The sequence below is a fragment of the Anopheles maculipalpis genome, chromosome 2RL, assembly GCF_943734695.1.
Source record: "Anopheles maculipalpis chromosome 2RL, idAnoMacuDA_375_x, whole genome shotgun sequence".
NCBI classification, from domain to species: Eukaryota; Metazoa; Arthropoda; class Insecta; order Diptera; family Culicidae; genus Anopheles; species Anopheles maculipalpis.
In genome coordinates, this window is record NC_064871.1 from 2,681,309 (window position 1) to 2,696,381 (window position 15,073).

The following is a 15,073-nucleotide window of genomic DNA, read 5'->3' on the forward strand; positions in this document are numbered from 1 at the left end:
ACTTCTCTTAAGTTTGTGAATGTTTTAACTAAATTTGCAGTATCTATTTTATATAACAAAAAAGGGAAACACAAACTAACCTAACCTAAGCTCACCCAGAACCAAAAGAAGATGTTTTTGGATTGACATTTCTTTTTATTTTGAAGAACAGATCCCCTAGCCCCTAACACACACACACACACAATAATACAGGAATTAATCCAATTCTTATCCTTATTGGCGTTCGATCCGCATATTGGTTCCACAACACGAATTAGTCGACTGTATAAAAAGAACAAATTCGTGCATATCTCTTCTTGGCACAGACACCTCAAATTATATCCTTCCCCAAAAAAGATAACTGATCGTGTATTCGATAAACAATATCCGTTGGTAGTGTGTTTAAGCGCATATTCACCGCAGTATCGATATACGTATATGCATATACATATTGAAAAAATCTAGTACTAATAAAATTCGATGGTCATGTGGTCAAAATCAAATTCGGTTGGGTTTTCGATATATTTGTTATGAATAAGGTAAATGAATGAATGAGGCCTACAACACCGGGCGGGCGGGCCCGGTGGTATAGGGGACAGCGGCGCCGATCTTCAATCTGCAGGACCGGGGTTCAAATCCCATCCGGGCCGCCCCCCCTTAATGAGGACTGACTATCCAACTACGTTATATCGGCAGTCTACGTTATATGGGATGGGAATCGCATTTCTCAACCACACAATAAACCATAAACGGAACTTTCCCAACAAATGACTAACAATTTATTTTGTACACAGTGGTGTGTTAATCCAAAGCGTAGTAGTAGTAGTAGTAGTTACATATATGATTATCTCACATTCCCGAGCAACCGGCGCCCGTGAGATTTGAGGAAGAAGCTGAGATAACGCGCTCTCGCGGTAGGTCGTTACTGAAGAGCGAAATAAAAAAAAAAAACAAAAACATAGATCGGTCTCGTTACTTTCAACATTTGTTTATCTGACGTCCCCGGTGCGCCGGCGAAGGGACAAGGCTCGCAGAAGGCGTACTACTAACCACGGTACCAGCCTCACTAGCCGCCGCCGCCGCTGACGCTTTGTCCTTCCTCTCCTGATATCGTTGCACATTGTAGCGGTAGAAAAAGTTTTTCCCATACTCGAACGATGCGATCATGATGGCACAGGCGGGCGCCACCTTTACCAAACGCGGCGTTAACCCGGCAAACAGCCCTCGGATACCGTTCATTTGAAAGATGCGTCCCATCGTCTCGAACGTACCGATCGCTTTGTACGATTTCTTGCCTGGCCCTCCTTTCTCTCCGTTCTGGGCGTATAGGAACTGCTCGCCGAATGCGATCTGCTGGTGCGTTTTGACCACATCGAACGGTACGGTGAAAAAGGCGGCCACACCGCCGGATACAGCACCACCGGCAAAGCTGAACGCAAACGTGGGTTGGCTGACGTTGAAGCGTTTCTTGATGGATTCGTACGTCGTCCAATATATGCCACTGAACGGTACGTCGCGCAGAATCGTCGGGAAGAAGCCTTTCCACAGCCCAAACACGCCCTGCACGCGTAACATGCTGCGGAAGGCCTGACCCACCTCACGGTAGCTTAGCTTTTCCGACTGCATTTTCGTGCGTATCAGCTCGAGCGGGTTCACGATCGTGACGGCAAGAACGCGTGCCGAGCTACCGGCCAGAAGCGGCAGCCAGATGGGTAGTTCAGCATCCCGTCCCTTCCTTCTTTGGTACAGTTCCTTCAGGCGGATGCGAAACTGTTCGTACGCCACAAAGTAAATTACCGTCGTGGGAAGGGCCAGTATCAGAGTAGGCCCGAGACCGGACCAGAGCGATGGTACACCCTCATAGCGACTGATTTTGGTAAAAGCATCCTTTAAAAAGGCGAGAGAGAAAGAGATGATAAGGAGATCAAAATTCGTTCTTGAGGAAGAGAACCGATGTAGGGACTTACAATCGTGCCGTTGAAGTGTAGCGGCCGTTTGGTGGCTGCCGTCGGACCAAGCGGACCGTTTGGGCCGCATGGACAGATGTGATCCATCAAACCATTGCAATACAGATAGCATTTGTTGGATATCAAAACTTTCTGCTGTGCTTGTAGGCGAGTCTTCACCACATCCAACGGAGTCACTGGAGGAACAGAAATGTGTTGTTAGGTGGATGAATTGCAGAAATTAACACAATTCTTGTTGCATCATCCAGCCTTAGTTGGAACCGGTGTAACTTACTGAACAGCGACGTTACCAACGCACCACTACAGGACGATAAAATCTGCTGATAAGGCCGGATCCGAAAGCGACTATCATCCATATCATCTCCAATTGCGGCCAATCCACTGCTGCTCTGATGGCTACGCGCCATCGTTGCTGTGTGTGTGTTTCCGTTCTGCTTTGCTCTGTAGATGGAATATCACTTTATCAGAAATTTTAACACTGAATTAGATCCATTTGTTACGCTTTTGTCCAGTGAAAATGCACTACGGAGCGTGTGAGTAGATGTATTATTGACAGTCGCAAACTTACGAAATAAACAATCAGAGGCGATGGTCTCAAATACACACGCGCTTTGTATGTTTTTTTGTAATAAATCTTCCCTTCAGAAAGTCATTTTTACACCAAATTAATAAAATTTACGGAAGAAATTCTACTGAATTTGTATGAAAGATCATTTCAAGAATAGAAATAAGCAGAATAATTCTTCTCCCACCATACCTTGCTCACAATTGTCAAAATACAGCACCGCGGTTGTACCCAGTGTTCGTGAGCGCTTCACAGAAAGGAGACGAAAAACTGAAGCGACCGCAAATTGGCACAAGTGTAGATGCTGGTGCAAAAACTTTGGCCATAAAACCGCGACCAATCATGACGGAAACGCCCGATAAGCGAAAACTGAGTGAATTACGTGTGGTGGACCTAAAGCAAGAGCTGGAAAAACGTGGCAAGGATGGTAATGGGGTGAAAAATGTACTGCTCGAGCGGCTCACACAGGTACGATGGGAGCATACGGTGGACGCCATATTGGTTTGGTCGTGTAAAAATGGATGCTTTCTTTTCGCTCTTCCATGCGGTGGCGGGTTAAAAGTGATAAATATAACATTCTTTCCCTCTATCATACCATTCCCGGAAGGCGTTGCGTGAGGAAGGTCATGATCCGGAAACGATGGAGTTCGAAATTGTGGTTGGTAAAGCGTCGGTCAAGAAGGGTAAAGCAAGCGCAGGTGGTAAGACAGACGAAGAATCCAGCAGCACGGATGCGTCGGTCAGTGTGGATCAAGGTGCTGATGCATCCGAGACCGCCAACAACTCGACTTCCGACGCTGACAAACTGGGCGATGATGATGTAGTAATTACAAGTGAAACAACAAACGATGATGATGAGGATGAACAGGATATAAAAACGGAACCGATGCAGCAGGAAGATGGTGAGGAGATAGAATCGGAGACTGGAAAAGAAGCGGTGGAAGAGAAAGCAACTTTGAAGCAGGAGAAGGACGGCTTTCTGAAGGTAACAGAGCTAACAGAGCATGCGATGTTGAAATCATCTGATGCGGTCTTCCCCTTTTGTGCACTACAGCCAGCAGAAAGTGTCCAGCAAGAAAAAGTGGCCCCGAAACAGGAACAATCCAAACCGGTTGATATGAAGGAAGACTCCAAAGAAGCGGATAACGAGGATTCTTTGAATCTAACGATCGGTGAGGAAGATGAAAAATTGCTTCACGATAGCAACATGGACACAGACCAAAAAGAGGGTAAGTCTTGGTCGGATGACGCAAGTGAATTACGTCGGGACAGTTCATTTATTCGGTTCTCCTTTTTTAAATCACAGTCGAAACACCGAAAAAGGAGGAAAAGGTGACCACCACAAAGACAAAGGAAAGTGCTTCGGAGGAGTCAAAGAAAAATGATGAAAAACGCGAAGGAAAGATGTAGGTTGCAGTAAGAAAGAAGCCTCAACCTGCGCATTTTACTAATTTTCTTCTTTTTTTGTTAAATTACAGCGAGAAAAACGTGGTTGCCTCCAGCAATTCGGAGAAAGGTAATGTTGTAGTGTCTTTAAGGTAGCCTTACCGTCGCCGAGCTTGTATTGTATTATTGCGTTTGTTTAGTGGTAGATGTGTGGCACTCGAGAGTGCTGGTTATTACTTTTCTTTTGAGCATTACGAACGTGTGTGAACGTATAGTAATTAAGATGTCAATCCATCTACTCTAAGTAGAAGAAATGTTGTCCGTGTCGGTAAACCAATTAATTGTCCGGTTTGAAAATGACGCCCTTTTCAATATGCTTTCCTGTACTGTTCGATTGTTTCGAGTGGTTGAGTTGAGTTGAGAAGCGCTGTGGATTGTTCGTCAACCAACACACAAACGACACTAGCACGGAAAAGTGGGCAAATCGTCGGGGCGGAAATTGATGTTACGAACGTGTCCTTTAACCTGCCCTGCATAAGAGAGAAGCGACCCGCACCAACTGCATCTTGCCACCGATAAATTGGTAGTGCTACAGAGAAGATTCTCCCCCGGACTGATCCCCCTTTAGAGTCAGACAGAGAGAGAGAGAGAGAGAGAGCGAGAGAGTGAGTGAGAGTGAGAGCAGTTGAACCGAGCGAGGGTCATCGATGATGCGTGTCACACATCGTGCAAGAGCGAGATGATGATTTCGGGGGTGTTACCACTACTACTTGTTCAATAATCGTTCTATATGTTGTTGTTCTATATTTTTGCTCGGAAATTCGGAAATATATTGCAGACGGCGGGGTCACAAAAACAACAGCATCATCAACGGCGGCTTCAGCACGATCCGGAGGCGAAAAGGCGTCCACAGCAGCGCCGACAAACAACAACACATCCGCTGGATCGGGCGGTGCTGTCGGAAATGATGAGAAAGCGAAGAGCAGCTCCGACGGCGGAAGCGGTGGTGGTACGGCTACTAACGTGGGTCGCAATCTGTGGGTATCGCGACTTTCTTCGCTGACGCGCGCCACCGATCTGAAGCAAATCTTTTCCAAGTACGGCAAAGTGATCGGTGCAAAGGTGGTCACCAACTCGCGTACGCCCGGTACGCGTTGCTATGGTTACGTGACGATGGCATCGGCAAAGGATGCGACCGAGTGCATCAACCATCTGCACCGTACCGAGCTGCACGGCCGGTTGATATCGGTGGAACGAGCCAAGTCGGAACTCGGTCCGGCCCGCTCATCCTCCACCGGAACCGACTCGTCATCGGCGACGAAAGTGACCACATCCAACGGTACCACTGCTTCTACGAAAAGTTCGTCCGGAGGTAAAAGTGAAGCACCGAAACCCAAATCATCATCCTCATCAGCTTCGTCCAACAACGATAAGAAGAAAAATGGTGAAGTTTCTAAGTCGACGACCACTAATGCGACGACCTCCACCGAAAAGGACAGAAAACCAGCGCCGAAAGATCGTGTCAAACCACGACCAGCAATACGGCCGACATCGGATGGAAAGCGGCCAGTATCGGCAGGTGCACCAAGGGCTGCTGGCAGTGAGAAGAGTTCTACCGGGGCTGGACGGAAAAGCAGTGACACTGCAGCAGCAACGACAACAGCAACAACGGCAACATCCGGTAGACGCAGTCGTGATCGGAGCCGATCATCCCGGGATCGACGTTCGACCACGCACGGATCATCCCATGTACGGGATCGCGATCGTGACCGGGACCAGCGTCAGCAGCGTAGCCGAGCCAATAGCCGTGGAGTCGCAGCAGCAGGAGGAGTAGGAGGAGCGGCGACGGCGGCCTCAACCGGCAAAGAACCGTCGCGCGACTCTCGTGAAGTTCTGTCTTTGCAGAAGATCCGGGAGGAACGGGAACGCCATCGGCTACGGGAGCGCGAACGTCAGCTGCGCGAGGAAGAACGACGGCGCCGGGAGATTCGGGCACGGCAGCGCGAGGAAGAGGATCGACTGCAGCGGGAGCGGGAAAAACTGGCGGCCGAACGGGAACGCATCGAAAAGGAGAAGGCGGAACTGCTGCGGATCGTGCGTGAACGGCAGAAGCTCGAGCGAGAGAAGATCGAACTCGAGCATCTGGAGCTGAAACAGCAGCAAAGGAAGTACGGTTGCAAATTCATTCATATTTCATCATCACAAACAAACACACCCACACACACAAACACACATTTACCTTTCATTCTAGCTAGATTTCTCGTTTGTTCGTTTCGGTTCTGTTTTTTTTTTTTTTTGTTATTGTTGGTTTAATATTTCTTGTATTTTACGCGTTCGGAACAACGGCCGGTTTCGAGAGGGAGAGAAATGCTGTTGAAGCAGAGGATTAAACCACTTTCTTGATATCCCAATGAAGTGAACAGAAAGCGAAAGATAAAGTGATTTAAGACTATGTTACGCCGGTACGCAACGAAGAGAAGCTTTCGCTGCGGCTGCTGCTGCATGACACGTCAACATTAAGACAATTAAGATGCCTAACTGAGATGATGTTGCTGTCCGTGCAATAGCTCCAACCCGCGTGTAGCCTGTGTGTTCCATTGCGAAAGTGCTGTGCGTTTAAAAAAACATTTCTACAGAGACTGCATGTCGTTTCCGGATCCGAGCGAAGTATGCAACGGAAGCATCTTCATCACATGCTAAGAGCTTTTCTTATAGTGTGCATCTTCAGACCAAGACAACACACCGATCCAGCTGATCGTTGAGAATCGTCGTTCTTCAAAGAGTCATCCGAGTCATCGAGAGAGAGAGAATTCGAGGAGTTCCCTGAGCCTGTGATCAACACCTCCAACAAGCCTACACGTGGCCCGTCTCGCAGTAGTGTGTGTGTGTGTGTATGCATTCTCTGTTCCTCTCGCAAAAATGTGACTTTTAAAAAGTGATGGAAGAAAATCTGCAGAAGAATATCGGTTCTTCCCGAACGCGTCATCAAAAACCGACCAGCAGTTGTAGGACACGGATGGACCATATGGCGCCCATGGCGTGTCCAAAGATGAGCTGGTCCTACGAAACGTTGTCTCCCTTTCTTCCCCATTTTGTATGAAAAAGGCCTTGTTTTTTGTCTTGCAGTTTACCTTTTCCCACCATTATTACACTTTGGCGCAGGATTGGGATTATTAAGCGATGTTTAACATTGTGTCAATGGTTTTTTTTTGTTTCGCAATCAACCCCCGTTTCAGGATCGAGGAGGCAAAGAGGTCGTTGAAGCGTCCTTCAACCGATCGGTACGATGATGACCGTAAGCGGCCTGCACCAGACCGACGAGTAGAGGCACCACCGCCACCAAGATTCGACTCGTCGATTTCGTCTAGTTCTGGGTATGTATCGGAGAGTTTTGGGGATTCAAAGAAATCTTACAACAAATATCACATTCGGCGGGATTTACCTAGAATGCCCGTGAGTCTTTGAATTACCAAGTAGAACTAGTAGAACTAGAATAGAGCTACTAGTAGAAGTAGATAAGCGACTCTTAAAAATAACTCAAAAGATGCAACAAAACGTAATGGTGATGTAAAATTTAATTTCTTTTCCTCTCTTTCTCTCTCTCTCTCTCTCTCTCTCTCTCTCTCTCTCTCGATTGCTTCGGTGGTTGCAGTAGACGCAGCAACAACTACGATCGCATTTCATCGTCAGAAAAAAAGGCCCGCCTGGACGATTATCCGCCCTCGTCCTCATCGTCCACCTCCAAGCGGGACGATTTCCGACGAGATGGCTTCAAACGCGGAGGAGACGATTATAGGCGCGGAGGCGATGACTACAAGCGTGGCAGTGGTGGAGACGATTACAAACGTTCTGGTGGGGATGACTTTAAGCGTGACTCGCGGGACGATTACAAATCCAGCAGCGGTCGGTCCGCCGATGACTATGGCAAGCGGGACAGTGGCTATAGCAAGCGCGATCTGGATCGTCCCATTTCCAGCTCGTACGATGGGCGCGGAAGTGGTAGTAGTGGGCTTCTGTCGGGATCTCTTGGCAAGGAGGGACGGTACAGTGATCGTTCGAATGACTACCGTGGTGGTGGTGGTGGTAGTGGCGGAGGTGGCACCAGTGGAGGCAGTGGAGGTCTCAATGGTGGTAGTGGTGGAAGTGGTCGCGGTGGAGACGATCGCGATCGTACTTCGTCTTCGGGACGGTATGGAAATGATCGTACGAGCGGTGGCAACAGTACGAGTTCCGGTGGCAATTGGCACAACAATACCGGATTGTCGCAGATCAGTGGAATATCGTCACTCGGAAATTGGGGCGACAAAGCGAACGATGGTGGCGGTAGTGGTGGAGGGGGCGGTGGTTGGCGCAATTTGGACAATGGTCAGGATCGGTACGATCGAACGTACAATGAGCGCAAACCGATACCGATGTCTTCGGGTGGTGGTGGTGGTGGCGGCGGCGGCTTTATGGAGCAGCCACGCACGAATCAATTTATGGGCGGTAGTGGAAGACCCCAGGACCGGTATGGACAATCGATGTCGAACCGGTTTGACAATGCTCGATACTAGCAAGCCTACCCTCCCTGCTATTGAGGCGGACGAATTTGAACATTTTAAGTTTACACTCTCTCTTCAATTCCACCGTAGTAGTAGTAGTAGTCAGTATCGAAGGCGAACAATCAACGGTATCAACTTTCCTACGTTCAGGGCACACACATGTGTACTCGATTGAAAAAAACCTATTATAATACCAATAGTAGTTTTCGTCAGAAGCGGCCAGCGGCCTGGATGGGACGCCCAACTCGGTGCAGTTGTGGAGACCGTTAAGTCTAGTAGGCATCATAAGACAGATAATTAACCTCGATTAGATCGTTACTATGCTACGTAAGAAGACTAGATTAAAAGAACAATTAGTTGGATACACATAAACACGTGTAGATTTTTAATAATATGAATAAATCCATCATAACACAGCATTATCGTTTATCGGTGGATACATTGTGGTCGAATAAGCACTATGAGAGTGTTTGTGTTTATCGCTCGATGTAAAATCTAAAGTTCAGTAAAAAAAATTACCAAACCATCTAACTCTATTAACAAAACCTGCCTTTTCAAGGCACTATTGGGGGAAATTTATATGGTAAAAAAATCCTCAATGATGGTTATTAGGGCAATTTTGTCAATAGAGAATCTACCTTTCTATCGATCTGTCTATTATACATCAACATACCGCCAAATGAACCATATATCTGATTTTTTATTCAAATTAAATCACCAACAGGATGTTTGTTTGTTGTATTGTTACACAGCGGCAGGAGGTTTTATTATTTTGGAATGCAAAATACAATCGTGTACCCAACAAGAGTTCTGCTATACAACGCGCGCGCCCTTACTATTCGAGTTTCCTAGCACATTTTCTCCGTTTGTTGCGCCATAGACTGCCTCGATTGGACATTCTTTGTCGAGTGTGTGTTGGTGAATAGATTCAGGAAATTAAACCGCGCGATAAAAGCACACACTCGAACAACGGGCGGATCAGCTGTATGTATTATTTGCTCGTTCATATAAAACATTGTTCGTTTTCGTACGGGAATTTCTAATTGGTAAAACAATAATAAAACAAAACTACATTAAAAAGAAAACTTAAAAACGTCGTTCGCATCTTCTGCTCGCGCTTGTCGCTTACACGACGGCAAAAAAAAACCGGTTTTATCGGTTTGTCTACATAATGATCTGTGGTTCCGGAACGCTCAGCGCAATGCTTTTGTGCGGTAACACCTGCCCGCCGTTGATGTAGATTTCGTCCTTAACGATCACATCCTCCCCCAGCACGGTGGTCCCTTCCAGCCGCACCCATCGTCCAACGACACACCGCCAGCCGATAATGCAACTGTCCAGCCACGAGTGCGATTTGATGATGGCATCCTTCAGGATTGTGCAACGCTTAATACATACACCGTCCTCGATCACCACATTCGGACCGATCGTAACGTTCGGTCCGATCCGGCAACCGGCCCCAATCTTGGCCGTCGGATCGACCAGCACGTTCCCCACGAATCCGGCCGGTCCGCTGTAAAGCCGTTCCGGTTGCCGTTGTCGCAGTGAGGTCAGATACAGACACATCCCCGTCAGGAAGTCACGCGGTTGCCCAATGTCCATCCAGAACCCGTTCAGCTCGAACGCGTACAGTTCCTTCTCGTGCGACATGACCGGGAAAATTTCCTTCTCGATAGACGTCGGCTTTAGCTCGATCCGGGACAGAACGGAGGGATTCAGCACGTACATGCCGGCGTTGATTTTGTTGCTCACAAATTCCTGCGGCTTCTCGATGAAGCTCTTAATGCAGCCATCTTCCGCGTACAGCACGACACCGTACTTGGACGGTTCCTCGACACGCGTCACCACGATCGTGCCCTCCCGCCCATGCCGCCGATGAAATTGTTCCAGCTCTTTGAACGGAAAGTCACAAATTATGTCCGAGTTTAGTACGAAAAATGGTTCCATGCTTTCCGCCAGGATGGACTTAGCCAGAGCCAGCGGTCCCGCCGTGCCGAGTGGTTCTGTTTCGTGGGAAAAGATAAGCTTCACACCGAGCCGCTCGACCTGGGCGGACAGTTCCGCTTCCATCTGTTCGGCACGGTACGAAACGGCCAGTATGACCTGCGTTACACCCGCCTCGACGAGGGCTTCGATCTGGTGCAGAAGGATCGGTTTGTTGGCAAACTCTACGAGGGGTTTCGGCGTGCTGAGGGTCAGTGGCCGCAGACGTGTCCCATAGCCACCGACGAGAATGAGGGCCCGCATACCGTTATCTTTACCAGCGATGCCCATCTTCGTTGACGTGACACGTAAGTACACTTGAGAGTAGACACTTTCAGTTCACGGAAGATCTTTATTATGAAGGAAGGTAGCAATGTTATCAGCTCGTATAAATCTGCTTTCTGGTTAAAATGGTGCGCGGTTTTAGTGGAAAGCGGTATCGTGGCTTAATCTATATAAAACTAGGGATATATAAACTGAGGGACTGGTTGAAATTCGCGGAAAATTAGAGGTACACTCCTGCTTCGAAAGCGGTTGCAACGAATCAGCCAGAAAATGCAGTGAATCACTTGAAGGGGTGGTCAGATGTTTACTTTGATTGTTTTTTTTTCTTTTTGTGTGGGTTGCTTTAGTTAGGCGGTGAAAAAATGTAATCAAAGCGAGCCAGCGTTTGTTTGTTGACGTTTCAACAATATTCGTGTCACTTTGCTGTCATTTCGTTCGGCTGTCAGCTGGCAAGGTGGCTGCGTACGTGTTTTGTTGTGATCTTTGGTTTCCAGCGAAATCGCGAAAGGGAGTAATGATTTTTATACATATCAACAAACTTTTATTTTCTGATTGTACATAATTTTCTGATAAAAATTGAGACCGTCTTCCTGATACGAAATGTTATACAAAATAATCCCACCTAAAAATTCTACTCATTAAACACAACCCTGGCAGCGCTAAATGAATTTGACATTTCTTTGTTTTCCTAAGGTCATTCGTAAAAAAAAACCAAGGAAGAAGTTAGCACAATTGCATAAAAAATCTCACATAAAATTAGCATCACCAAAGAAACCCGCACGCTACATTTGTCCGCTCCCATTCGAAAGGAACTGCTTTGCAAAAATGGTAAATCACGTATGTAGTAAGTGAAATTGACGAATCAGATTTCCTTATTACTTCCTTTATCCTTGCAGGCATTCACCGCGAATGATGTGAGAATAAGCGATGACTCTAAGGAATTGTACTTCGACAAACACGTAGATTACATCGCAAACCATGGCAACGACAAGAACGATTATGTGAGTGTTTCCCTGTGTTGTTTTCATTTCTCAACTTCTTTCCATATAATATCCGATGCTTCCCGCAGGAGTATTGCATGACAGAATTTCTCCGAATGTCCGGAATATACTGGGGTGTCACTGGGCTGGATTTGATGAACGAACTGGGCCGGCTGGACAAGCAATCCATCATCGAGTTCGTAAAGAAGTGCCAGTGTCCGACTACAGGAGGTATTGCCGCTTGCGAAGGTCATGATCCACACATTCTCTACACGCTCAGTGCTATTCAGATACTGATCATTTACGACTGTCTGGACGCGATCGATACGGAAATGGTGGCAAAGTATGTGGCTTCACTGCAACAGCTCGATGGAAGCTTTTTCGGTGACAAGTGGGGAGAGGTGGACACTCGATTTTCCTTCTGCGCGGTGGCCATATTGAGCCTGATCGTACGTACCCATAACAACATCCTGTTGCTCTAGTTCTTCTGATCATCTGTATGGGGTGTTTTTTTCTTTTTCAGGGTCGAATGGATGTGATGGATGTAGAAAAGGCAGTTGCGTTTGTGATGTCCTGCTGCAACGCGGACGGTGGCTTTGGTTCGAAACCGAACGCTGAAAGTCATGCCGGATTAATTTACTGCTGTGTCGGATTTCTCTCCATCACGGATCAATTACATCGGCTAGATTGTGAGCGTTTGGCTTGGTGGCTTTGCGAGCGACAACTACCGAGCGGAGGGCTAAATGGACGGCCGGAAAAGCTGCCCGACGTTTGCTATTCCTGGTGGGTGTTGGCTTCCCTCACCATCATCGGAAGGTTGCATTGGATCAGTTCGGAAAAGTTGGAAAATTTTATCCTTTCGTGCCAGGACGCGGAAACAGGTGGATTTGCCGATCGAACCGGCAACTTGCCGGACATTTTTCATACACTGTTCGGGCTGGGCGCTCTGTCGCTGCTGGGTGATAAGCGATTGAAAGCGGTCAATCCGACGTTTTGTATGCCACAGTACGTTATCGATCGGTGCAATCTGAAGCCTAAAGTTATCGTGCTGTAGAGATCGTACGAATGCGCCAGAAACGTTGAGTGATTGTGTGTGACACTCTTTTGTTGCCTTTTTATTTCACACCAATACAACTATTAAAGTGATTATTAAAGAATGAAAAGGCTCTTTCCTTTACATACGCAGAGTAACGGTACGACGATACGCTCTTAAATCATGAACGACAGCCATCCAAAGATCAGTAAGAACCCACCCATGGGAGTGAGCCGAACCACGCTGCGATCATTTGTGAAGGCGACGTAATAGCACGTTCCACAAAACAGCGTCATACCCGACATCAGCAGAGCCGTTGTCTGTTGAGGACAATTTACGGAAAACGTCGTTACAGTAAAGTATGAACTTTGCGGGGATATCGCATTTCACTCAATCACTTACCAGGTACGGACGACGTGCAAATGGAGCCGCTAGAAGGGCCAGCGAATGGATGAAATGATAACGGTTGGTCATTTCAAAGATTTGCTTCGGATCGCGTTCTTGCGGGTGCTCTTCCTGCGACAGGAAGTGATGATGAGCCCCGTACGCACCGATAACGACGGCTGCCGCACCGCACAATCCCGCCAGCCGTACGATGTGCCGGTTGTGTCCGAGAAGCTTCCACAGCGGAGGTAACGCCTGTTGGGCCACGGTCGTTGTGTGAGTTGCTGCCGTTTGTGCGATAGCTTTCGGTTTCAGTCCCTAGGGGAGGGGAAGGCCAAAACAACACGGAGATAGGTGTATATTGTGTATTTGTTCTAAAAGCCAACCTAAAGAGATAAGTATACATACTACGGCCTTCGCTCCTTGGGAAGCCATCGACCACATTGTGCTGGAAACAGGATTATTGAAGAGTACGTAGTTCATGGTATCGTTCAGACCCATTTTACAAGCAAAAGATGCGATATTATCGAGATGCAGGTGCGTCTGATTTTTGCACTGTTAATTGTTAAAACCATTCGTTTATTCGGAAATGTCAAACCCGCCAGAAAGAAGTGATGAGCGTTTACACACGTGTAGGTTCGATGCTTGAAAGTCATCGTTCTATAGCAATTACCCGGTCGTTGCTAGTTCGAATCTAGTGGATAAAAGTGAGAAAAATAAGTTAAATGTCCCATTTTTCCTACTGAGAGGGCAGTACATCCCACAAGTCTTTCACGGTGTAACCCTCCTTGAGTGATTCCATAGCAAAACCTAGCTCTTTGCAGTAAAATGGTTTCCTTCTGCAATGTTCAGAACCATTGCCAGCCACGGTATCCGCAAGGTATGCAGTAAACTTTGAGTTAATGTCACTCCCGGCCGTTGAATCAAGCTCCTCAATATCATCCATCGATTCGGCTGGAGCGCGTTCTACTTCGGTTGGTGCTTCATAAAACACCCCAAACACGGGCCGCTCCGTGTAGACACTGTGCAGCGAGAGCAATTCCTTGTACACATCCCCGAGCCGTTCGGAAGGATCAATCCGGAAGCCCAGCACGTACGATCCGGCCGTTTCGAGAGTTTGAATCACCAACGCCGGACCGTACTTGGACTCGCGGATGCGCAAACTAGCGATCTGCATGTACGGCAACGAGATGTTAAAGCTATTGTTCATTTCGGCGTACCAAACGAGTCGAACATTGCTTACGATCAGGATGCCAAGATTTCCCTGATCACTGGACAGATTCCACACGCCGTCGATGGTGTTGAAGATCTGTTCCTGCGGTTGCACTTGCAGCTGTCCCGACACTACCACCGAAGACCGTAACTTTAGCTCGCGATAGATAGTGGACCCTTGGTATAGCCGGTACACATCAAAGATCGATGCAAAGTGTTTCGTGTTGGTGGCCATTAGGTTGGTGAAAATGAACTCAAACCGTGAATTCGAACCGACGCTCAGTATGTACAGTGCTTGGGTTGTTCCACGCACCTTCGACACGACCGTTTTGGTGTTCATGGTCAGTATGCAGGAGTAGCCGATGGACAGGCTGAACCGATAGGACGTGACCGAGTACCAGACGAGACGTAGGTTGGTCACCAAAATTCGGCCACAGTCGCCACCGTTGCCCTTGGTGTCCTCCACCGAATCGATCACATCGAGAATGGTTTCACCGCTGCGAATTGTTTTGTAGCTGGAAATGTGGACGGGCGATATCGTGATAAGCGAACATTATAGGCCTTTTTCCGTGCGTCGAGACCTACACTGAAGGAATGTCGAATTTCACTTCTCTATCCTCCCAAACTGGACTTTGGTTCATGTTGTTTTATTTTCGGTACAAGTGTACTGCGATTTTGAGCTCTGACTGTGTGAAGAAATTGTGTTTGTTTCTCTTTACTGTCACCATGGCAACAAACGAACTGTCCTTCATTGAATG

The 15,073-nt window shown here is 47.5% G+C and overlaps 7 protein-coding genes across 8 annotated transcripts in view; 3 read left to right on the plus strand and 4 right to left on the minus strand.

The window, feature by feature from the left end:
- Positions 1 to 15,073, plus strand: part of LOC126556559 (E3 ubiquitin-protein ligase TRIP12) — a 101,460-nt gene that overhangs the window by 11,499 nt on the left and 74,888 nt on the right. The window lies entirely within an intron of this gene.
- On the minus strand, positions 958 to 2,371 carry LOC126559979 (probable mitochondrial glutathione transporter SLC25A40). The gene is made up of 3 exons (XM_050216141.1): positions 2,221 to 2,371; positions 1,947 to 2,122; positions 958 to 1,866 (listed from the first exon to the last, which is right to left on the minus strand). Exons 1-3 carry the CDS (start codon positions 2,351 to 2,353, stop codon positions 958 to 960), a joined length of 1,218 nt encoding a protein of 405 aa, XP_050072098.1. The 5' UTR covers positions 2,354 to 2,371.
- LOC126559698 (SAFB-like transcription modulator) lies at positions 2,849 to 8,451 on the plus strand. Its single transcript, XM_050215867.1, has 8 exons — positions 2,849 to 2,979; positions 3,119 to 3,496; positions 3,566 to 3,740; positions 3,818 to 3,917; positions 3,990 to 4,027; positions 4,736 to 6,065; positions 7,134 to 7,271; positions 7,550 to 8,451. Exons 1-8 carry the CDS (start codon positions 2,854 to 2,856, stop codon positions 8,448 to 8,450), a joined length of 3,186 nt encoding a protein of 1,061 aa, XP_050071824.1. The 5' UTR covers positions 2,849 to 2,853; the 3' UTR covers position 8,451.
- LOC126558365 (mannose-1-phosphate guanyltransferase beta) lies at positions 9,601 to 10,714 on the minus strand. Its single transcript, XM_050214366.1, has one exon. It carries the CDS (start codon positions 10,710 to 10,712, stop codon positions 9,603 to 9,605), a length of 1,110 nt encoding a protein of 369 aa, XP_050070323.1. The 5' UTR covers positions 10,713 to 10,714; the 3' UTR covers positions 9,601 to 9,602.
- On the plus strand, positions 11,370 to 12,740 carry LOC126559980 (geranylgeranyl transferase type-2 subunit beta). Its single transcript, XM_050216142.1, has 4 exons — positions 11,370 to 11,399; positions 11,573 to 11,707; positions 11,776 to 12,135; positions 12,210 to 12,740. Exons 1-4 carry the CDS (start codon positions 11,370 to 11,372, stop codon positions 12,738 to 12,740), a joined length of 1,056 nt encoding a protein of 351 aa, XP_050072099.1.
- Positions 12,896 to 13,638, minus strand: LOC126559213 (transmembrane protein 256 homolog). The gene is made up of 3 exons (XM_050215338.1): positions 13,512 to 13,638; positions 13,122 to 13,421; positions 12,896 to 13,039 (listed from the first exon to the last, which is right to left on the minus strand). Exons 1-3 carry the CDS (start codon positions 13,602 to 13,604, stop codon positions 12,896 to 12,898), a joined length of 537 nt encoding a protein of 178 aa, XP_050071295.1. The 5' UTR covers positions 13,605 to 13,638.
- On the minus strand, positions 13,837 to 14,956 carry LOC126558462 (Bardet-Biedl syndrome 5 protein homolog). The gene is made up of 2 exons (XM_050214484.1): positions 14,901 to 14,956; positions 13,837 to 14,830 (listed from the first exon to the last, which is right to left on the minus strand). The coding sequence occupies exons 1-2, from the start codon at positions 14,954 to 14,956 to the stop codon at positions 13,843 to 13,845; spliced, it is 1,044 nt and encodes a 347-aa protein (XP_050070441.1). The 3' UTR covers positions 13,837 to 13,842.